Here is a 17,310-nt window from a genome sequence, read left to right as displayed (position 1 = left end):
TCAATTCGGAAGAAGACAGGTAACCCCAAAAGGTTGATTGCGGTGGACTCTGATGGTAGCTTTGGCATAAAGATGGGGTGGGGTGGGTACGCAGTACTACCCTTGAAGCGTGGAAAGAAATCAGGCTACTTGCAAGACAGGGCCTGAATCTCCCTGAACCGCTTAGCCGAGGCGATAGCCACATGGAAAGCAGTCTTCCAGGAGAGAGACGAGTGTAGCCTGACGCATAGGTTCGAAGGGCGCTCCAATAAGCTTAGTTAGCACATTAAGCTCTGAGATAGGAGCTTTCACCAGTGGGAAAGTTCTGAAGAGTTCATTGTGGAACACCTTGATGAGCCAGTGATACCACAGCGAAGGTCTGCCTGGAGACCTGGTGTACCTGGATATGGCAGCGGGATGCACCTTGAGCAAGGCGTGAGCCAGTCCCGCTTTGGCCATGGAAAGCAAGTATGGTAGAAGTTGCGGGCCGTGACATGCAGTGGGGTAATCTTAGTCACGCACCACACAGAGAAGCGTTTCCATTTTTGTCTGTAGCACTTCAACATTGACGAGGCTCTGGCCTTGGCCAGGATGTCCTTACATTCTGCGGGCAACGCAAACCCTCCAAACTCTAGAGCTGCAGGAACTATGCCCTCAGGTTCAGAAACTAAGGGTCGGAATGCAGAATCGCTCCTCCCTTCTCAGGCGATAAGGTCCAGGGACAGCAGCAGCTTGATGGACGAGGCCAGTCACAGAATAAAATCCGGACACCAGATTTGCCTTGGCCACGCCGGGGTGACTAGTATCATCCCACAGTAGCACTGTGAGTTTGTCAATCACAGATAAGGGGGAGTGGAAAATGAGGGGAGGGGGAAGCATACAGGAACCGGCCCACACACTGGAACAAGTAGGCATCCCTCCCAAGCTCCTCGGTTGAGGGAACCTGCTGGCAAACCTCTGGCACTTGGTGATCAATGCCGTTGAAGAGTTCGATCAAGGACTGGCCCCATTTGCTGAATAGAAAATTCACCTGGTCCTGGCGAAGTTACCACTCGTGGCAAGAAAGCAGTTCCCTGCTAAGCAAGTCCGCAATGGTGTTCTTAACTCCCGCTAGATTAATTGGAACAAGGAACATGCCTTGACGAACGGGCAAGCGCCACAGGTCCTGGTCCTCCTTGGAAAGCACTGGTGAACATGTCCCCCCGCACCCCTTGTTTCTGGATGTAGAACATGGTGGTGGTGTCTGAAGATCCTCACCACCTTGCCCCTCAACGATGGGAGAAAAGATGCGAGGGCCCAGAATACGGCCCAAAGCTACGGGACATTTATGTGGAGGTACTCCTTCTCCGGTTACCAGAGGAATCTAGTGTGCAACCTGTGTGGGGCTCCCGATCCTTCTAGAGAGGTTTTGTGGTGACTGTCTCCTGGTAAGGGGGAACCTGAAACTGAGCTCCCTTGACAGGTTGTGGGCATACGTCCCCCCCCACTATCAATGGACAGAGCTCCTTGCTGAGCGAGATCTTGTCTGTAAAATTCCCCCCAATAACCGCATCCAGGAACTCCTGAAGAGGTCTCATGTGAAGTCAGTACAGGCGAACAAAGCGGATGGAAGAGGACATCATGCCCAGAAGCAACTTAATGGACAGAACCGTCGCTGTCTGCACCAACAAGCTATGTACTTGCCTGTATGGCTTTCAACCTGGTATACAGTCTTTTCACCCAATTAATTTCTGTCAAGAGCTTTTTTACCTAAAACGTTTAATTGGATGTATTTTTCACCCAAAAACTATTTCCTTGAAGTTTTTAACATCGAAACGATTGTAATTTGTGCGCTGTGTTTTACTTTATTAACATTAAATGTAAAGGTATTTTTGAGGAGTAAGGGAATGTTTGGGGTGTTTGCAAGGGTTCAAAGCAGGGGGGGGGTTTACATAAACTGCATTTACCAATTTGCCCATCAAAAAATTAAGTGTTTATTTATCAAACTCTTTACGGTAATAGTGTTTCGTTATATACATTCTTTTCCCTTTATGCATGTAAATTCGGTGAACCAGTTTTCAGTTAAAAAATACATTTTTACAAAAATAAAAAAAAAAAAAAAAAAAAAAAAAAAAAAATCGGTAAAACACGTCCTTGGTGTACATTTATTTTTAGGTAAAGACATGTAACCTTTCACTCGCTGCTCCGTGGGCGACGCCAAGCACGTCAGTGTTGAGTCGGGCACCTAGAAACAAGGAGTCCCGAGATGGCGTAAAGCAAGAAGCTGGATAGTTTATGGAGATCCCCAACTCAGTCAGCAGACGCACGATCTTCGATGTGTGTTCTCCCACCAGGGCGCCTGAGCCAGATCGCACCAGCCAGTCATCCAAGTAGACACAGATGTACCGCCACCAGGAAGAGATACAAGGAGTGTGCCGTCTATGCGTCTGTTTTTATCGCTAACAAACACTTGTTGACTGCCCGTTATCCCCGTCCAACAGCATATTCAGTACCTTAGTCTAAATGTCCAGTCAGAAGTTAGTTGCCTTCAATCAACCTTGCCGACGCAGGGACATCCCTGTTCCCCATCTGGAGGAGCCCTGTGTCCGCGATGTCCACTGCCAGTGCGATGGCGTGATCCAGGGCCACTTCCCCCTCCTGGAAGAGCTCAAGTCCAGAATAGGACCCATCTTGAACCATAGTTCCCTGCCGGAATGGGACAAGATAGCTAGTGCGTTAGCTGCCTTGATGGTAGAGGCGGGCATGACAATTGTCTTGCCCATTGGATCTAGGTTCCTCCTCTCCTGGTCCGGAGGGCGCCAACGACTGGTTTGTTGAGTGCTTCCTGGCTGCTGCCGAGACCGAGTCGGGCGAGGGCTGAGAGCTTCAGCACCATTGAGCTGGATCTGGACTCCTGTATTTCTATTCCAGCTTGTCCAGCTTGGTTGGGACTATGTTCTGGTTTTTCAACCGTGCCAGGCCCTCCTCCCAGATGTCGACCAGGAAGGGAACAGACAAGATTGTCTTTCTCGACTCGTGCCGTTGGTATAGGAAGCCACCTTTTTTGGTTTCTTCAGGTGTTAACTGAAACCACTCCGAGGCCCTTGATATGAGTGAATGGAAGGATCCAACTTCGTCAGGTGGGGAGGCCCTATGTGGCTCATCCGCGTGAACTGTCACAGTCGGCCGCAATGAAGTCGCTCTAGTCGGTGGCCGTGGTGTCTGTGCCAGTTTGTGGTTGCAGTGCTCTGGGTGGAGTCTTTTTTGCAATGAGGTGGTGGAGTCGGATGATGGCTAGGACCAGCACCCCCCCTTTCCCCTCCTTTCATGGTGGCGAGCTTAGCTTCAGGGGCTCGTGTGTGTCCTGTGAAGGCGTAGGTCCTGGAGGCATCCTCTGCTGGATTTCAGTGACCAGTGTGTGCAGGGTCTTTAGAATATCCAGCGACATGTCCCTATGTCTAGGGGTGAACAGAGCCAGTGGATGAGTGTCTGGGCTGACGCGCCTCCTCAAGCGAGCAGGTGACCCCTCGTGATCAGTGTAGCAATCGTCCCGCAGATCATTGTTGTCCTCGTCGGTACTCAAAAACATCTGCTCTTGTCTGAGACAGCCCCCTGACCAATGTGTCCCTCTTCTTCTCAGGTGCTGCTGGCCTAATGCGGCTGCCGGGTCCATCCCAGGCACAGAGTGGCTGCCGCCTTTGTCGCTGCTTTCGCAGCTATATCTCTCCTTGTGGGTAAGGACACCCGTTGGGTCCCCGCCACCATCTTCGCTGACCCACTCTCGTTGAGCGCTATCGCAGCAGTCGTCATTGACTTAGACGATGAGCTTGTCGCTGCTTTTGTCTATCTGCCATCATATACTCTGTTGACGCGGCATGCTGCAAGGTCTTTGCCAACTTTGACAAGTCCTGCCCGGACTTGTCCTTTGTCGGTTTTTCTGCGGACACATGGAGTTTTGCCAAGTTTGGGGGCTTTCTCTTTCAAGAGGACGCTTTCGATGTTAGGCTCACTGTAGAGGTCACTGTTGATGACGATCACCTTCAGACCTATTTGAGACCTGCATCAGCGACAAACCTAGCGGTGAGGAGATTGGCCTTCCCTTGGGGCATCCTCAAAGGACCTCAACCTGTCGGAGTTTACTCCTTGGACCGGCCGGTCCTAGATCACGCTGGACTCTGCTCCGTGGCAAAAAAATAGTTCAACATTAAGAGAAGTCCAAGGAACCTCACTGGCACTGCACAAAAGGTGATGTGTGTCACAATGCAAAGGTAGATGCCTATGGAGTTAATCAAACTTCAAAACAGTAAGGAACATAGAAAATCATAGTGCGAAAAACACATGAGTGAGTGAGGAAAAGATCCCACTCCCTCAGGAGTAAATATTTAACAGCCCAGAGTCCAGCAAACGAGCTGAGGGTCTCCAGGGTTAAAGGGAATAGGCACAAATGAAATCAATGGAGCTCTGGCCTTGGTTAGAATGTGCTTGCATTTTGAAGGCAGCAAGTAGTGTCCGAATTCTAGGCTGCCAGAGACAGACCACCAGACTCAAATGCTGATTCAGTATACTGGACCATGTATTTCTTTTCAAAGAGGAGAGAGGAGCAGAGTAGGGGTTTCTCACCACCAGGCCGTATTACAGAGGTCAGAACAGAGACGGCTGTCTTCCTGGAGGACATGTTGAAAAGAAAAAACTGATTCTTTTTCTCCTCAGGATGAGGTTAAACAGCATTGCAGCCTGGAAGATCATGGCTTGAAAGGATCTAATCTGACCGGAGGAAACACTCTACAGGAAGCTGTGCAGGTGGTCGACCACTGAACTAATCCGAACAGGAAGATTAACAAATATTGGCTGTAGCGGTTTCCAGCGACTGGAGAGCCTGCTGTGTAAACAGAGCCTGCTGTGACCCTTCCAAGCGAACCAGGGGGTGGGGGGCCCACCCAGAGGCTGATAAGAACCACAGGTCTCAAGAAGATCAACATGTTAAGCCATCCCTCAACATGCTGCGACATTACTGGGCTGCAAAACGCTAAAACCCGGGGACCTCAAGCCAGTGTGGAATGCAGGGTCTTCCGGAGTCCGATTCTCGCTGAAACTTTGGACTCCTGCTGGACCTCCAGAGACATGATTCGAATACTTGAAGTCCCCCTCACCAGCGTGCTGGACCAGATTAACTAAGAATCCAACTAGCATTGAACGACCTTCATTTGGTTCCTATAAAAGGGCGCCAAAACCACAGACCCGTGAGAAGCCTTAAAGAATTCTTTGTTGGGAGCCTTCCCCGTTGATCCGTGCTGCAAGTTTTCCATACAGTGTCATGTTTCCAGTGACATGAACAAGAATCCAATGATCGGGTTCTGTGCTACCACAGCAGGCTCTTGTCACTGTTACGTCAGTTTTTCTGAAGTCCAACTAAGAGCTTAGTGTTAGGCAAGATTGAATGTAGTAACCCTGTGGGAGACTACACCAGCTTTGTCCTCTTGGCAATAGGTAACGCAACCTCGGGTATAGGCCTGTTACTACACAAGTTGGTAAAGTGACTGAGCAGACAGGCTTATCTCAAGAGGCGTCAATGTGAGCTGTAGGGTTGCAACAGAGATTCACAGTGACATGTATCCAAATAACACATATTCTCAAGGTATCTTGATAAATTATTGTTGAGAATTCTCAGAAATGTGCCAATTCCCTTCTACCTTAGAGACCCCCCCCCCCCCCCCCCCCCAACACTTTTGCTGGCCTTTTAATTTATAACGTGGAGAGAGCGAGACCTTTGTCCCACACTTTTTTTTCTGTGATTTGGAATAACGTGTTTCTTTTGGTTTTTGGAGTCTGACAAGCTCCATAGGCATCTTTACATTGTGACACAAAGCACCTTTAAGTATCTTAGATTTCACAAGGTTTAAATACCTTCTCTTGTTGAAACTACTGTTTCCAAGAGCAGAAGTGAAATTGACTTTATTACATTTTTTAACTTTCTAGACCCAGCACACACCATCTCTTACCCTACGGTGCTGGAGGGGTAACTTAGTATCCCCTTAGTCTAGTTTCACATAACATTTATATGTTCCCCTTTCTGCAATTAATGGCTGGTGGCAGCGGTTTACTTTTTACTACCATTGTGTGTTTTTACCGCAGGCTGCGTTTGCAGCTGCAGTAAGGCACCCATGGGTGCCCGTTTTGTCAAAATGGTTCCAGTCTTTTTTTTGTCATTTCTTCTCAGAAACGGTCCTTCTTGAGATGTACTCTGCGCGCCAAATCAGTTTTGGCCCTTTTGTTCGTTTCGTCTTTGGCGGGATTCATGAGTGAAGCCCACCTCTGGCTCCAGTATGTCTGGCAGGGGCAGGAAGTGAGGGAGGTACTCGAAGCTCCCTGTGCTTAATCCCCTTGGTTACATGAATGCACCAAAAGGTGATTGGCCAGCTGGTTGTCCGGCAAGGACAGTCACCCTGATGTGTGATTGACAGCTAGGCTGGAATGAATGGGAGAAACCTGCATAAAAGGCGAGCCTATTTGGCTTGGAAGGCAGAGTTGACCACTGGACGAAGGAATTAGTAGAAGAACTTGGAAGAGACGCCTGCTGCAACTCCTGGACCGACTAGAGAAGCCCTGCAAGGGTGACTTCTCCCCTTGGGTTGGTGGGACCAACCAACCCCAAAGTGAACTCGACTGGACATCCTCTCAGAGCTGGATGTACTCCCGCTGCTGCTGGAACCGAAGTGCCAGGGAGAGGAACATCAGATCGAGTGCATCGCTTTTAAGTTTGGACCCCGACCCCCATGAAGATCCTATGGACTCTCTTGAAGCAGGACTGACCAAGCCTGAGCCACCTCAACAGAGTGCTGACCCCAGGTGTGAGGATAGTCTAGAGTGGTATCCAAGAGTCTGCAGTGGTGCAATTTGCTGAGACGCAAGGAGCTGAAACCGCAAAGTGCCACTGACTTGAAGTTTGACCTTTGCTGCAGCTGACCTTCCCATTGTGTAGCAGGAGTCCCCTGAAGTCCTCCCTTTTGTCCCCACGACTGAGGCACAGGAACAACAGGATCTACTATGTAGGGAAAAATTACATAGTTTGGGGAAAAATTGGAAAAATGGCAGAAAAAAAGCTATGTGGTGGACATGGTTTGCCTGGTAAGGCAATAGCTTCTGTGAATTTTGAGAAAAGCAAAGCTCCGCTACATTCCCCCCCCACCCTCACCCGACTCTTCCAGTTTAGGAAATCACACTTTTTTTTGTAATGTTTCACAAAACAAGCAATACCACAAGCCAACAGAGCCATGGTACAGATCTTTTTTATGGCCTGAACAGACGTACTTCGCATTTGTAATTAAAAAAAACAAATGTGGTTCGGAAGGGCACGCCTAGATTTTCAAAAGAATACAGGAAGACCTTTTGAAAGATAGGTGACTTGTGGAGGTTACAAAAGTGTATAGTGGCTAAAGCAGCGACTAAATGTAGGTCACATTTGGGAAATTAAAGGGTTGGGTGACAAAGTGCAGCAGCAAATGGTCAAACACGTTATGAAAACCATGCAAACACAACAAATGTCCTACCTTCCCACATTCCCACAGGTGTCCTGACGGAAACTGTACCTCACATGTGTGGGTGCACCTACCTGGGCACAAAGGGAAAAGGCTAAACCACTGCCAACCCCAAGTCTTTCAGCAGAGCAGATTGAGGAATTTTGCTCATTTGGACAACCTACAGATTTGGGCCTAGGTTGCCAAAGCAAGCAAGGAAAACCAGGAACCCCACGCACTTCTGAAAAGACGACACCTGTGGTCACCCCCCTTTCCACTAGAAACATCCATGGTAGTTTAGTGCACCAACCCAAAACAAGTTATAATTCTCACTTTTTGTTTTGCCCCTTTTCTAGAGGCAGATGGGCACATTAGTGTGCCCATTTGCCCCCAGGGTGGACAAAGTAGTGCCCCATGCACTGGGGGGCCATTCCAATGTTTTCTGGGGGGGCCATTCCAATGTTTTCTGGTGGCCCTCTCCTCCCTACCTCAAATGGATGGGGAGCATCTCGTATTCCTTCCTAGGGGCAGATTGCACTAGCAATCTGCCCCCAGGGAGGGCTACATGAGATAACTATCCATTTGGGGGGCACCCCCTTTTCCACTAAAAACATACATGTCTTGTGCCCCCCTGTAAACACATTTCTTTTGCCCCTTTCCTAGGGGCAGATTGGCACATTAGTGTGTCCATTTGCCCAGGGTGGGGAAAACATTGCCCCAGGCTTGGGGGGGGGGGTGGATCATGTGGCAAGTTTTCTGGTGGCCCTCTCCCCACCACCCCAAATGGATGGGTAGGCATCTTATGTAGCCCTCCCTGGGGGTAGATGGGGCAGAAATTTGACCCCTGGCAGTGCTACACGAGTTGCCCTCATCCACTTAGGGTTGGGGAGGGCCACCCCTTTCATTTGGCAAAAAAATCCTGGTGGCTAGTGGCCCCCGCCCAAAACTTTTTTTTTGGTTTGCCCAACTGCCCCCAAGGTATTGGCTCGATGCCTTGGGGGCTGGCTTTGTGTGTGGGTTGGTCGGGTGGGGCACTTACATAGTAAGTAGCCCCTCCCCACCTCCACTTCAGAAACAGATCCCTGGTGGTCTAGTGGGCATTGCTGGCTGTGTATCGAGCATTCTGCGCTAGATCTGCGCCCAGCAATGCCTCAAAAAAGGTATAGTTGGAAAGGGGAGATTCTCCCCTTTCTAATGACATCTCCCTCGATCTGAAAGGCACAATAGTGCCACAAATCGAGAGGGAGAAAGGTGGAGACTCACCTTTCATTTTCACTGCGGCAGCCATTTTTGGCTGCCGCAGTGAAAATTACTTCATGTCAGCGTGCATTACTCACGCCGACGTGAAACTGAAGGTAATCCAACCCCCGGGCCATGAGGAGGAACCTCCTCCTTGGACAGCCCGGGGTTGGATTACAGTTTTGTGCCAAAAAGGACGAGTTATCTCGTCCTTAGCGCTGCGTACTAAATGTCAAGGAAAGGTTAGCTCGTCCTTGGCACTAAAGAGGTTAAACCTTAACGTAAATCTCTGACAATGCACTAAAGGTGCTGTGTGTCACAATACAAAAAGATGTCTGAGTTCCAGGTAGGCATGCCAGATGACAAAGGCCTGCAGAGTTCTGGACTCCTCCAATTTCCTGACTTCACAGACACGCTGGAGCCTCGGTGGGAAAAACAAGGGGATCCCGCCTAAGACAAAAATTCAAATAGGACCGCCCCCACCTAGGACAACCGAAGGACCAAGAAAGGACAAGCTCAAAAAAATGGCAAAAACAGGAAGGAGCCACTATTCTGGCAGAATGATTTTCCTCCTGTGCATTACCGCAGCTGATTTGACAGCATGCTGGAGGGGTGGGGGGGGGGTGGTGGTAATCTCAAGTCATAAAAGTAAATACAGTGCCACCAGACACAATAAGTCTGTCGCAGTAAAAGCAATGTTACTGCAGCAATGAGAAAGGGATACAATTCATCTGCCCAGCATTCCACAAGGTGGTGACGCTGGTCACACAAAATAAAATGGAAAGGGGATGAAAATCCCCTTGTGAACAGTAGTTGGCGCAAGGCATGCCAGAGAGGACATAAAAAGGGAAGCCCAAAGGGCAACCCAGCAACACTACAAAAAGTGCTGTGCGCTGCAACAATAAAATGTAGATGCCCAAAAAAGTTATCAAAAAGGATAGTTTCAAAAATAAGTCTAAAAAATGACAGCCATAAAAAGTAAAAACAAGGGCGGGAGAGGGGGTTGCAACTCACTCAGGAACAAGGCAAAATAATTCACACATCCAGCAAAAAGTTGTGGGAGTCTCAAAGGTGAGGAAGCTTTAGCATATAAATGAAAACCTTACCCAACACTGGGTACCGCAGGTGGAGGACTACGCTGAAACTAGAGTCCAAAGTATGGAGAGTGGTCAAACTGTCCATTGACACAACCCATAAGGCCAAGGACTCAAAGGGCGAGGTGGCTGCATATCTTGCAGAGTTGGTAGCAGATCAGGGTCACCATGGCCAACTTCTGGGTCCTAAACACCGTCCGGGAAGTCGGAATCCAACAGAGTGGATACCTAAAACCGATGGAGCAAGGGATGACACCCCGGGAGGCCTCACCAGAGACAAAGTGTAGGGCGACGTAGGCCTGGTAGGCCTAGGGAGCAAATAGAGTGCTGGAGGCAACCTGCCCATACTGGATAACCTAGGGAAGTAGCCAATCACCAGGGTAGCCAAACACCAGGGTAGCCAATCACCAGGGTAGCCAATCACCAGGGTAGCCAATCACCAGGGTAGCCAATCACCAGGGTAGCCAATCACCAGGGTAGCCAATCACCAGGGTAGCCAATCACCAGGGTAGCCAATCACCAGGGTAGCCAATCACCAGGGTAGCCAATCACCAGGGTAGCTCCTGGTGATGCAAGCTTTGATGGTGCAGCCCCATCTGTGGCTAGCCTAGCTGAGGACTTGAAGGCAGTATCACCTTGGAAGCAGCCATAGTCACCATGGAGTCGTGAACTGTTTTCGCTGTCAAGGCTGTCGACAGGACGAAAACTAGCACAGCCGATGTGGTGGATGATGTCCTCGCCGGGGACCTTGTGGACAAAGTCGGCAGTTTGGCTGTTGAAAAAAATAGTAAATAAGGATTTGGGAGACAAAGTTACGTTTTGTCGATTGAGTCTCACCCGACGATGGGGCATTACCAGTCGACTGATGTTGAATCTTGACGATCGCCGTCCTTCAGATGAAGGGATCGTCTTTGCGGTTGTAGTCGACCCGACTAACAGACTCTGCATCTCTGGTGCTCGTCAACGGGAACTTTAGAGCATTGGACGACTGCCTTTTTCGGTATCGTCCCCTCAGAAGTGTCCTGAAAGGATCGACCTCTTGCCAGAGGGGGTACGCTCTTTGGGACTGCAGGTCCTAGAAGCATGAGACTGCACAGATGCCGAGTCAGAGGATCTACCCTCATCGATCCATGCCACTAACCTTCTAGGACGGTCTCCCAGTGTCTTCGAGGAGAAGGACTGGCAGATCGGACATCCCTCTGCATCATGGTCGGGATGAAGGCAGTAGATGCACTTCTGATGGCCATTTTCTACAAAGATGTTTTTCAGTCTGCATCTCGAACAGGCCCTGAAGAGGTTCCTCTTCGAACCATCCGCCCGACCGCGTGTAGTAGGGCCAGGTCTAGGACCATGGCTCCACGCACCTAAGATCTGATAACGCACAAGATCACTACCGGCAAAAGATCCCCGTTGCCACAATTCACAAATTGACGATGGAAAAGATTTTCAACGATTTTAAAGTAGAAACAGGCAAAATGTTATCTATAAACAGAAGAGCGAACCTGGAGGACTCCAGACACGAAGACGTGCGATGAAAATCTGAAAATGGCCACCGGGCGTGGAGCTAAGCAGGACGGTTGTCATTGACTGGGGCAGTATGACCGCAAAGTGACAGCATTAGGCTATACAAGCGACATGCAGTTTTTAGCTTAAAGCTTAACATCTTTTTGTTAGAGGATTCCCAGCCTGATGGGGGAATATTCATGAGCATGATAATCCATGCAAGATCCCATGCTAGCACACCTCCAGTTGGACTGTCGTACAGAGTTGGGTATTTTTGCAAAATTCCACCAAAGTTAGGAATTCAGAAGACTCACACTTGGGGCACACGGCTCCAACTTGAAGTATAGGCCTGAACCACACAAGTATGTTGGAAACAATGGCAGAGCAGCCAGGCTCATTTTAGGAGGTAGCAGACGGAGGGCTGTAGGAAGGTACAAGGACCCTACAGCATGCACCTAGTTCAAAGAAACACTGACACTAGAAAGTTACATAAAAATATTTGTTTATTTTATATATTCACTAAGGCAAAGTAACCTATTTAGAAAGTTAAGTACTATAACATACAGTAGGCACAATAGAAGAAACAATGCAATATCCACAATACTTCGAGAATATTTTTCAGGAAATAATGAAACAAAAACAATAAGCAGTTAAGCACTTCACAAGACTTGTATACTTTTTTCAGTGGCCTTAGTCTTTAGCAGTCAACGCTAATGTTATGAGTGTCTCAGATTTGAGTGCAGAACAAGCAAGGCACAAGCTGTTGGAAGTAAGTAGTTCCAAAGGAGGCTTCTACTAACAAGTAAAGCCGTTTTGTTTGAAATGGGTTCAGGGAATTCACAAACTGTCCCCTGAATGAACACAGGCTTTCGGCCTGGGTGAACACAGACACCAAAACACACAAATCACTACACCAGCAACACATGAGCAGCAGAACAACTCTATGTAAGTTCCAACCAGAGTGCTACAGCACCATAAGTGAAGGAGACTATGCAGCAGGAGGGCCTCTCTGTGAAGAAGCAGAGTACCCGCTGTCCGGATTCTTGGTTATGGAGACAAAAGGGACACAAATGGATCTAGCAGCAGCAGTTGAGTGGGGTGATGTCCAGCAAAAGATTCTTTGCAGCTCTGATTTTGGTGCCCTTTGCAAAGAACCAGTGAAGAATGGTTACCACCCGGTCGATTCGTCACGCTTTCTCGTCCAGCACCCAGGTGGGCGGACAAAGGAGTGGAATCTTGCCTCTGGAGGCCCGGAAGACGTCCAAAGTTTCAGGAGGATTCTATCTCCGGAAGATGCACCGAAAAATGGTTGCAGGTCCCAGAGTATTGGCAAATTTCAGCACGAGAAAGTCGTAGCTCGTTGTGGGGTGACTCAAAATGCAAGCCGTCTTGAGACTGATTGGTCCCACCAGTCCAAGGGAAGGAGTTCTATTCAGATCTCCTCTATCGCATAGATGACAGGGTCAGGACAGCACAGCAGCGGTCACTTAGGATGTACTGGCAGTTGCTAGAAGTTGCTGCAGACGTCTCTGGCCATCTTCATCAGGATCCTTCGTTCCAGTGGTCATCATCTTTCAGCCTTGGGAACCAGGCTCTTATGCAGGACACCAGCCAATCAGCACACATGCACCATTCAAACTATGGCTGCATTCAAACTATGGATGGTGGCTGTCCTTTGAGGACAGGCAGCATCCCAGTTGGAACTGGTTCCAGGTAGGCACAGCTGAAGACAAAGACCAGCTGTTAGGGAGAATTCTCAGAAATGTGCTAATTCCCTCCACCTTAGAGACCCCCAGCAACTATGCTGGATTTTGAGGACTATTCTTTTACCTGTGGAGAGTGAGACCCTTTTTCCCACTCTTATGTATTTTAATGTGATTTTGAATGCTGTTTCTTTTGATTGTGTAGTTCGACAAACTCCATAGGCATCATCTTTTACATTGTGTCATACAGCACCTTCACAGCAGTGGCACAGGGAAGTCTTTTAGATTTCCCAAAGGTTTAAATACCTTCTCTTTGAAAACTACTATTTCCAAGAGCAGTAAAGTGAAATTGACTAAATTACTTACAATTGTAACTTTCTAGACCCAGCACACACCATCTTACAATATGGTGCTGCAGGGGTTACTTAGTATCCCCCATGTCTAGCTTCTCATGTAACATTTTTATGTTAGCCTTTCCTTACTGAATGGCTGGTGGCAGTGGTTTACTTTTAACTACTGTGGTGTGCATTTACCACGGGCTGAGTTTGCAGCTGCAGTAAAGCACCAAAGGGTGCCATTTTTGTCAAAATGGCCCTGTTCTTTTTCACATTTCTTTGTGGAACGGTCCTTCTTGTGATTTACTCTGTGTGCCAAACCAGTTTTGGTCCCTTTGTTCGCTTTGCCTTTGGCAGGATTCACGAGTGAAGCCCGCCTCTGGCTCCAGGGTGTCTGGTGGGGGCAGGAAGTGATGGAGGTGCCCGAAAATCCCTGTGCCTAGTCTACTAGGAGACCCAAATGCACTCTAGTTGATTGGCCGGATGACTGTCCGGCAAGGACAGCCACCCTGCTGGGTGAGTGACAGCCTGGCTGGAATAAATGGGAGAAACCTGCATAAAAGGCGAGGCTTTTTGGCTTGGAAGGCAGAGTCGACCACTGGCGGTAGGAACCGAATAAGAACTTTAAGAGGACGCCTGCTGCAACTCCTGGACCATTTTTTTGCCCGGTGAAGCCCTGCTGCTCTGCTGAAACGCCAAATCCTTATCAACAGAAGCCCCTGCAAGGACAACTTCTCCCCTTGAGTTGGTAGGACCAATCAAATCTAGAGTAAGCCACCCGGACATCCTCTTGGAGCTGGTTGAATTTCCACAGAGTTGCTGCTGGAAACCAAACAGCCAGGGAGAGGAACACCAGATTGTGTGTGTTGCTTTTAAGCTGGCCAAGAACTCCAGGAAGATCAGCCGGACTCCCAGGAAGCAGGACTGACCGAGCCTGAGCCCCCTCAGAGTGTGGAACTCCAGATGCAAGGAAAGCCCATCTCGACAGCCAGGAACCACGGTGTTGCTATTTGCAGTAGATGCGAGGAACTGAAACACCGAACAGCCACCTGTTTGAAGTTTGCCGGTTACGAGCGGTGACCGTCCCATTGCAGTGCAGAAGTCCTCCCTCTTGTCCCCATGACTGAAGCCCAGGAAAGTGAGATCTATAGAGCTGCACAGGAACATAAGTCAGCTACTGCACTTTTCTTCAATCTAAAGGTTCTGTAAAGTCTAAGAGAACTTAACTCTTGTGTAAACCACTTGTCATCATTGGAGATTTGCTTGGTTGCATGTGTAGAGTTGCTTGCAGCTTCTTTACCTCATAAGTCTAAACAGCTTGTGACCCTACTTCGAATTCTTCTACTTACAAAGACTTTTAAAACATTGTGCTAGACTTTGTACCTACCACTGATAAGTGCTTCAGTTTCACCTAGACGTTTGCTCAATTGACTTTGGCTTGGCCTGGCTCCCTTCCCTCTGTGAATGGGTTTGGTCTTCCTTCCAGTAAAGGGTTAACTAGTTTTGCATTGGGGTTTCACAAAAGTACTTACACCTGCTTCGAGAAATATTTGTGAGATCTCGTGTGTTATAACCACCTTTCTCTTTGACAAACTCTTAAACCTGATTGTAAATGCAACAGTTATATTAATGTCCCCAGCATCCTAACTATTGAAGTCACCTGATGGTGTAGATAGTGTCTGTGGGCCATCCCAAAAGGGTACTTACTGATTTAGAAATATTAAGAGAATGTATTTTTGAAGTGTATTTGAGTGTTACTGTTATAGTGCCCCCTTCTGAAGAAGGCTTACTCTAACGGACTGATAAATTAATAATGGTTTATTCAAGAAACAGTGTGTGTAAGTGTTTATTTTAATACTTGTCACTGTGAATCTGTGTAACTCCCCTACAGCTCACATTGAGCCCTCTTGAGGCAAGCCTGGCTGCTCAACATGCTACCAGCCTGTTTAGTACAAGCTTATACCAAAGGTTGGGTCCCTGTTGCCAGGTGGTCAGGGTTGTTGTAGTGCACCCAAAGGGTACTGCATACAATCTTGGCTAAGTATGCAAACAAGTCTGTAACTTGCAGGCTCTCGTTCTTATGGGCACCTCCCCTCAGGTACTAAAATTGCCTTGAGGCTTCTCTGGCAGACGCTTCCGTTGGTCTCTCCACGTGCAGCAGCGTCTCTCTGCTCCATCCCTCCTCGAACCATTTAAATGGAGTTTTGCATTTAAAGCGATATGCACAGTTTCTGGTTGGCAGTTACACATTAATTCTCTCTTCATATGAGTCTCTGTATGGTATTACTAAAGTGGAGTTTTCAGGCTATCCTTGAGGGAGTTCCTTTACAGAAACAGGAGGGGGGGGGGGGGTCTCCTGATGAGGTTCTTCTTGCCTCGACCCTTAGGGAGGGTGTTGCAAAGAGGGCTCACCTCCCTAACCTCACTGTTTGGTTGGGTTGGGTTGGGTGGGGGGCGGGTGGCTCCACTTGGGGAGCATGGACACATTCTGCAATTCATCACACATGCCAGACGCATACAATGTTGCAGAAAAAAAAAAGGTCATGAGGAGCAGTGGCTATATACCAAGGCTCCTACATGTTGGCCCTGGTAGCATTCGGGACTCCAGGCAGAGTAGATCCCAAACCACGCTTCACCCCTATTGGTGGAAATGTTTTAATGACAGATGGCACCGCAGAGAGAACATCTGTAGGAGGATGGAAACCATTTGAAATAGAGTTTCAACCAAGTAACGTAGATGAAATGTCCTCTGCACAATAGGTATTTTTCATTGGATCTAGAAGGTGATCAGTGCATAATGAAAATTATAGATACAAAAACGGTGTATAACAGATAAAAAAACAAGACTACATTCCATGCAGACAAACCCAAAATTAAAAAAATAAACTATATTCCAAAGATCAGTTTCTTACCTGCCGGGCTGGCGGATTGATGCAGTAGTATTTGCACTGGCAGGAGTGGGGAAGGCTGGCCACTGGCTGCCTAATGAGGTAGATAAACCAGTTGCTGGAGATGAGGTAGAAGGCGATGTAACACGGTTGGCTGAAATGCATGGACTAAAGTCACTTCTTCCAAATGAAGGACTAAAACAAGAAATGGCCATGCATCAGTGCTGCTTTGTTGTGTCCCGTTGCCACGGCAGGAAAACAAGCCAATGACATCCTAGCTGGTCATACTGCTCAGTGATATGCACTCTATGCTGTGATGTGTTCACTGTGCAAGTATACAGCCGACTCAGAACATGAGAAATGCTGAGTTTGAAAAATGTAACAATTAAAAGCAATAATTAGAACACAGTTTACACCACCAAAGTTGCGGCGACACTTCAGCAATATATGAAAAATAATGTATCAGAATCACTAGCTTATTTGTATAGCGCTGTATGCCAAATTCCAAAAAAGGTGCTGTAATTCTAGTCTTTAAAACACAACCATGATTTAAATTCCTTAAAGCAGTTTTGCTATGGCTTGCATTACCTTTTACCAAAAAAATAATTAACCTACGTTGTATTCACTTACTGTTAGGCAAGATTGTATGTAGTAACCCTGTGGGAGACTGCACCAGCCTTGTACTCTTGGCAATAGGTAACCCAACCTTTGGTATAGGCCGGTACTACACAAGTTGGTAGTGTGACCGAGTAGCCAGGCCTATCTCAAGAGGGGTCAATGTGAGCTGAAGGGTTGCAACAGAGTTTCACAATAACAGGTATCCAAATAGCACTTATACTCCAGGTTTCTTGATTACATAATTTATTAATTTCCCCTTTTAAAATAAGCCTTCTTTGGAAGGGAGCAATTGTAACTAAATATACACTTCAAAATATACTCTTTCAGTTCAATAATGTAAGTAGATACCCTTTTGGGATGGCATGCAGATATTCCTACGCCCTGAGGTGACTAATAGCTAGGACACTGTGGACATTAATATGCTACTTTTCACACAGTAATACTGAAGTTGTGGCATA

The 17,310-nt window shown here is 47.8% G+C and overlaps 1 protein-coding gene across 10 annotated transcripts in view; it reads right to left on the bottom strand.

Moving 5' to 3' along the window:
* PPP1R12B (protein phosphatase 1 regulatory subunit 12B) overlaps positions 1-17,310 on the bottom strand; it is a 1,230,188-nt gene that overhangs the window by 755,088 nt on the left and 457,790 nt on the right. For 7 of the 10 annotated variants that reach the window (XM_069633610.1, XM_069633604.1, XM_069633603.1 and 4 more), the window contains one exon: positions 16,259-16,429. The exons of the other annotated variants lie outside the window; for them this stretch is intronic. In XM_069633610.1, coding sequence (XP_069489711.1) covers positions 16,259-16,429 — 171 coding nt within the window. The remainder of the gene's footprint in view (positions 1-16,258; positions 16,430-17,310) is intronic. 10 annotated transcript variants of the gene reach the window in all.

Source organism: Ambystoma mexicanum, chromosome 13, assembly GCF_040938575.1.
Source record: "Ambystoma mexicanum isolate Mex_15411 chromosome 13, UKY_AmexF1_1, whole genome shotgun sequence".
Lineage (NCBI taxonomy): Eukaryota > Metazoa > Chordata > Amphibia > Caudata > Ambystomatidae > Ambystoma > Ambystoma mexicanum.
Note: the sequence above shows the minus strand (reverse complement) of the source record. Positions and strands in the feature narration are given on the sequence as shown.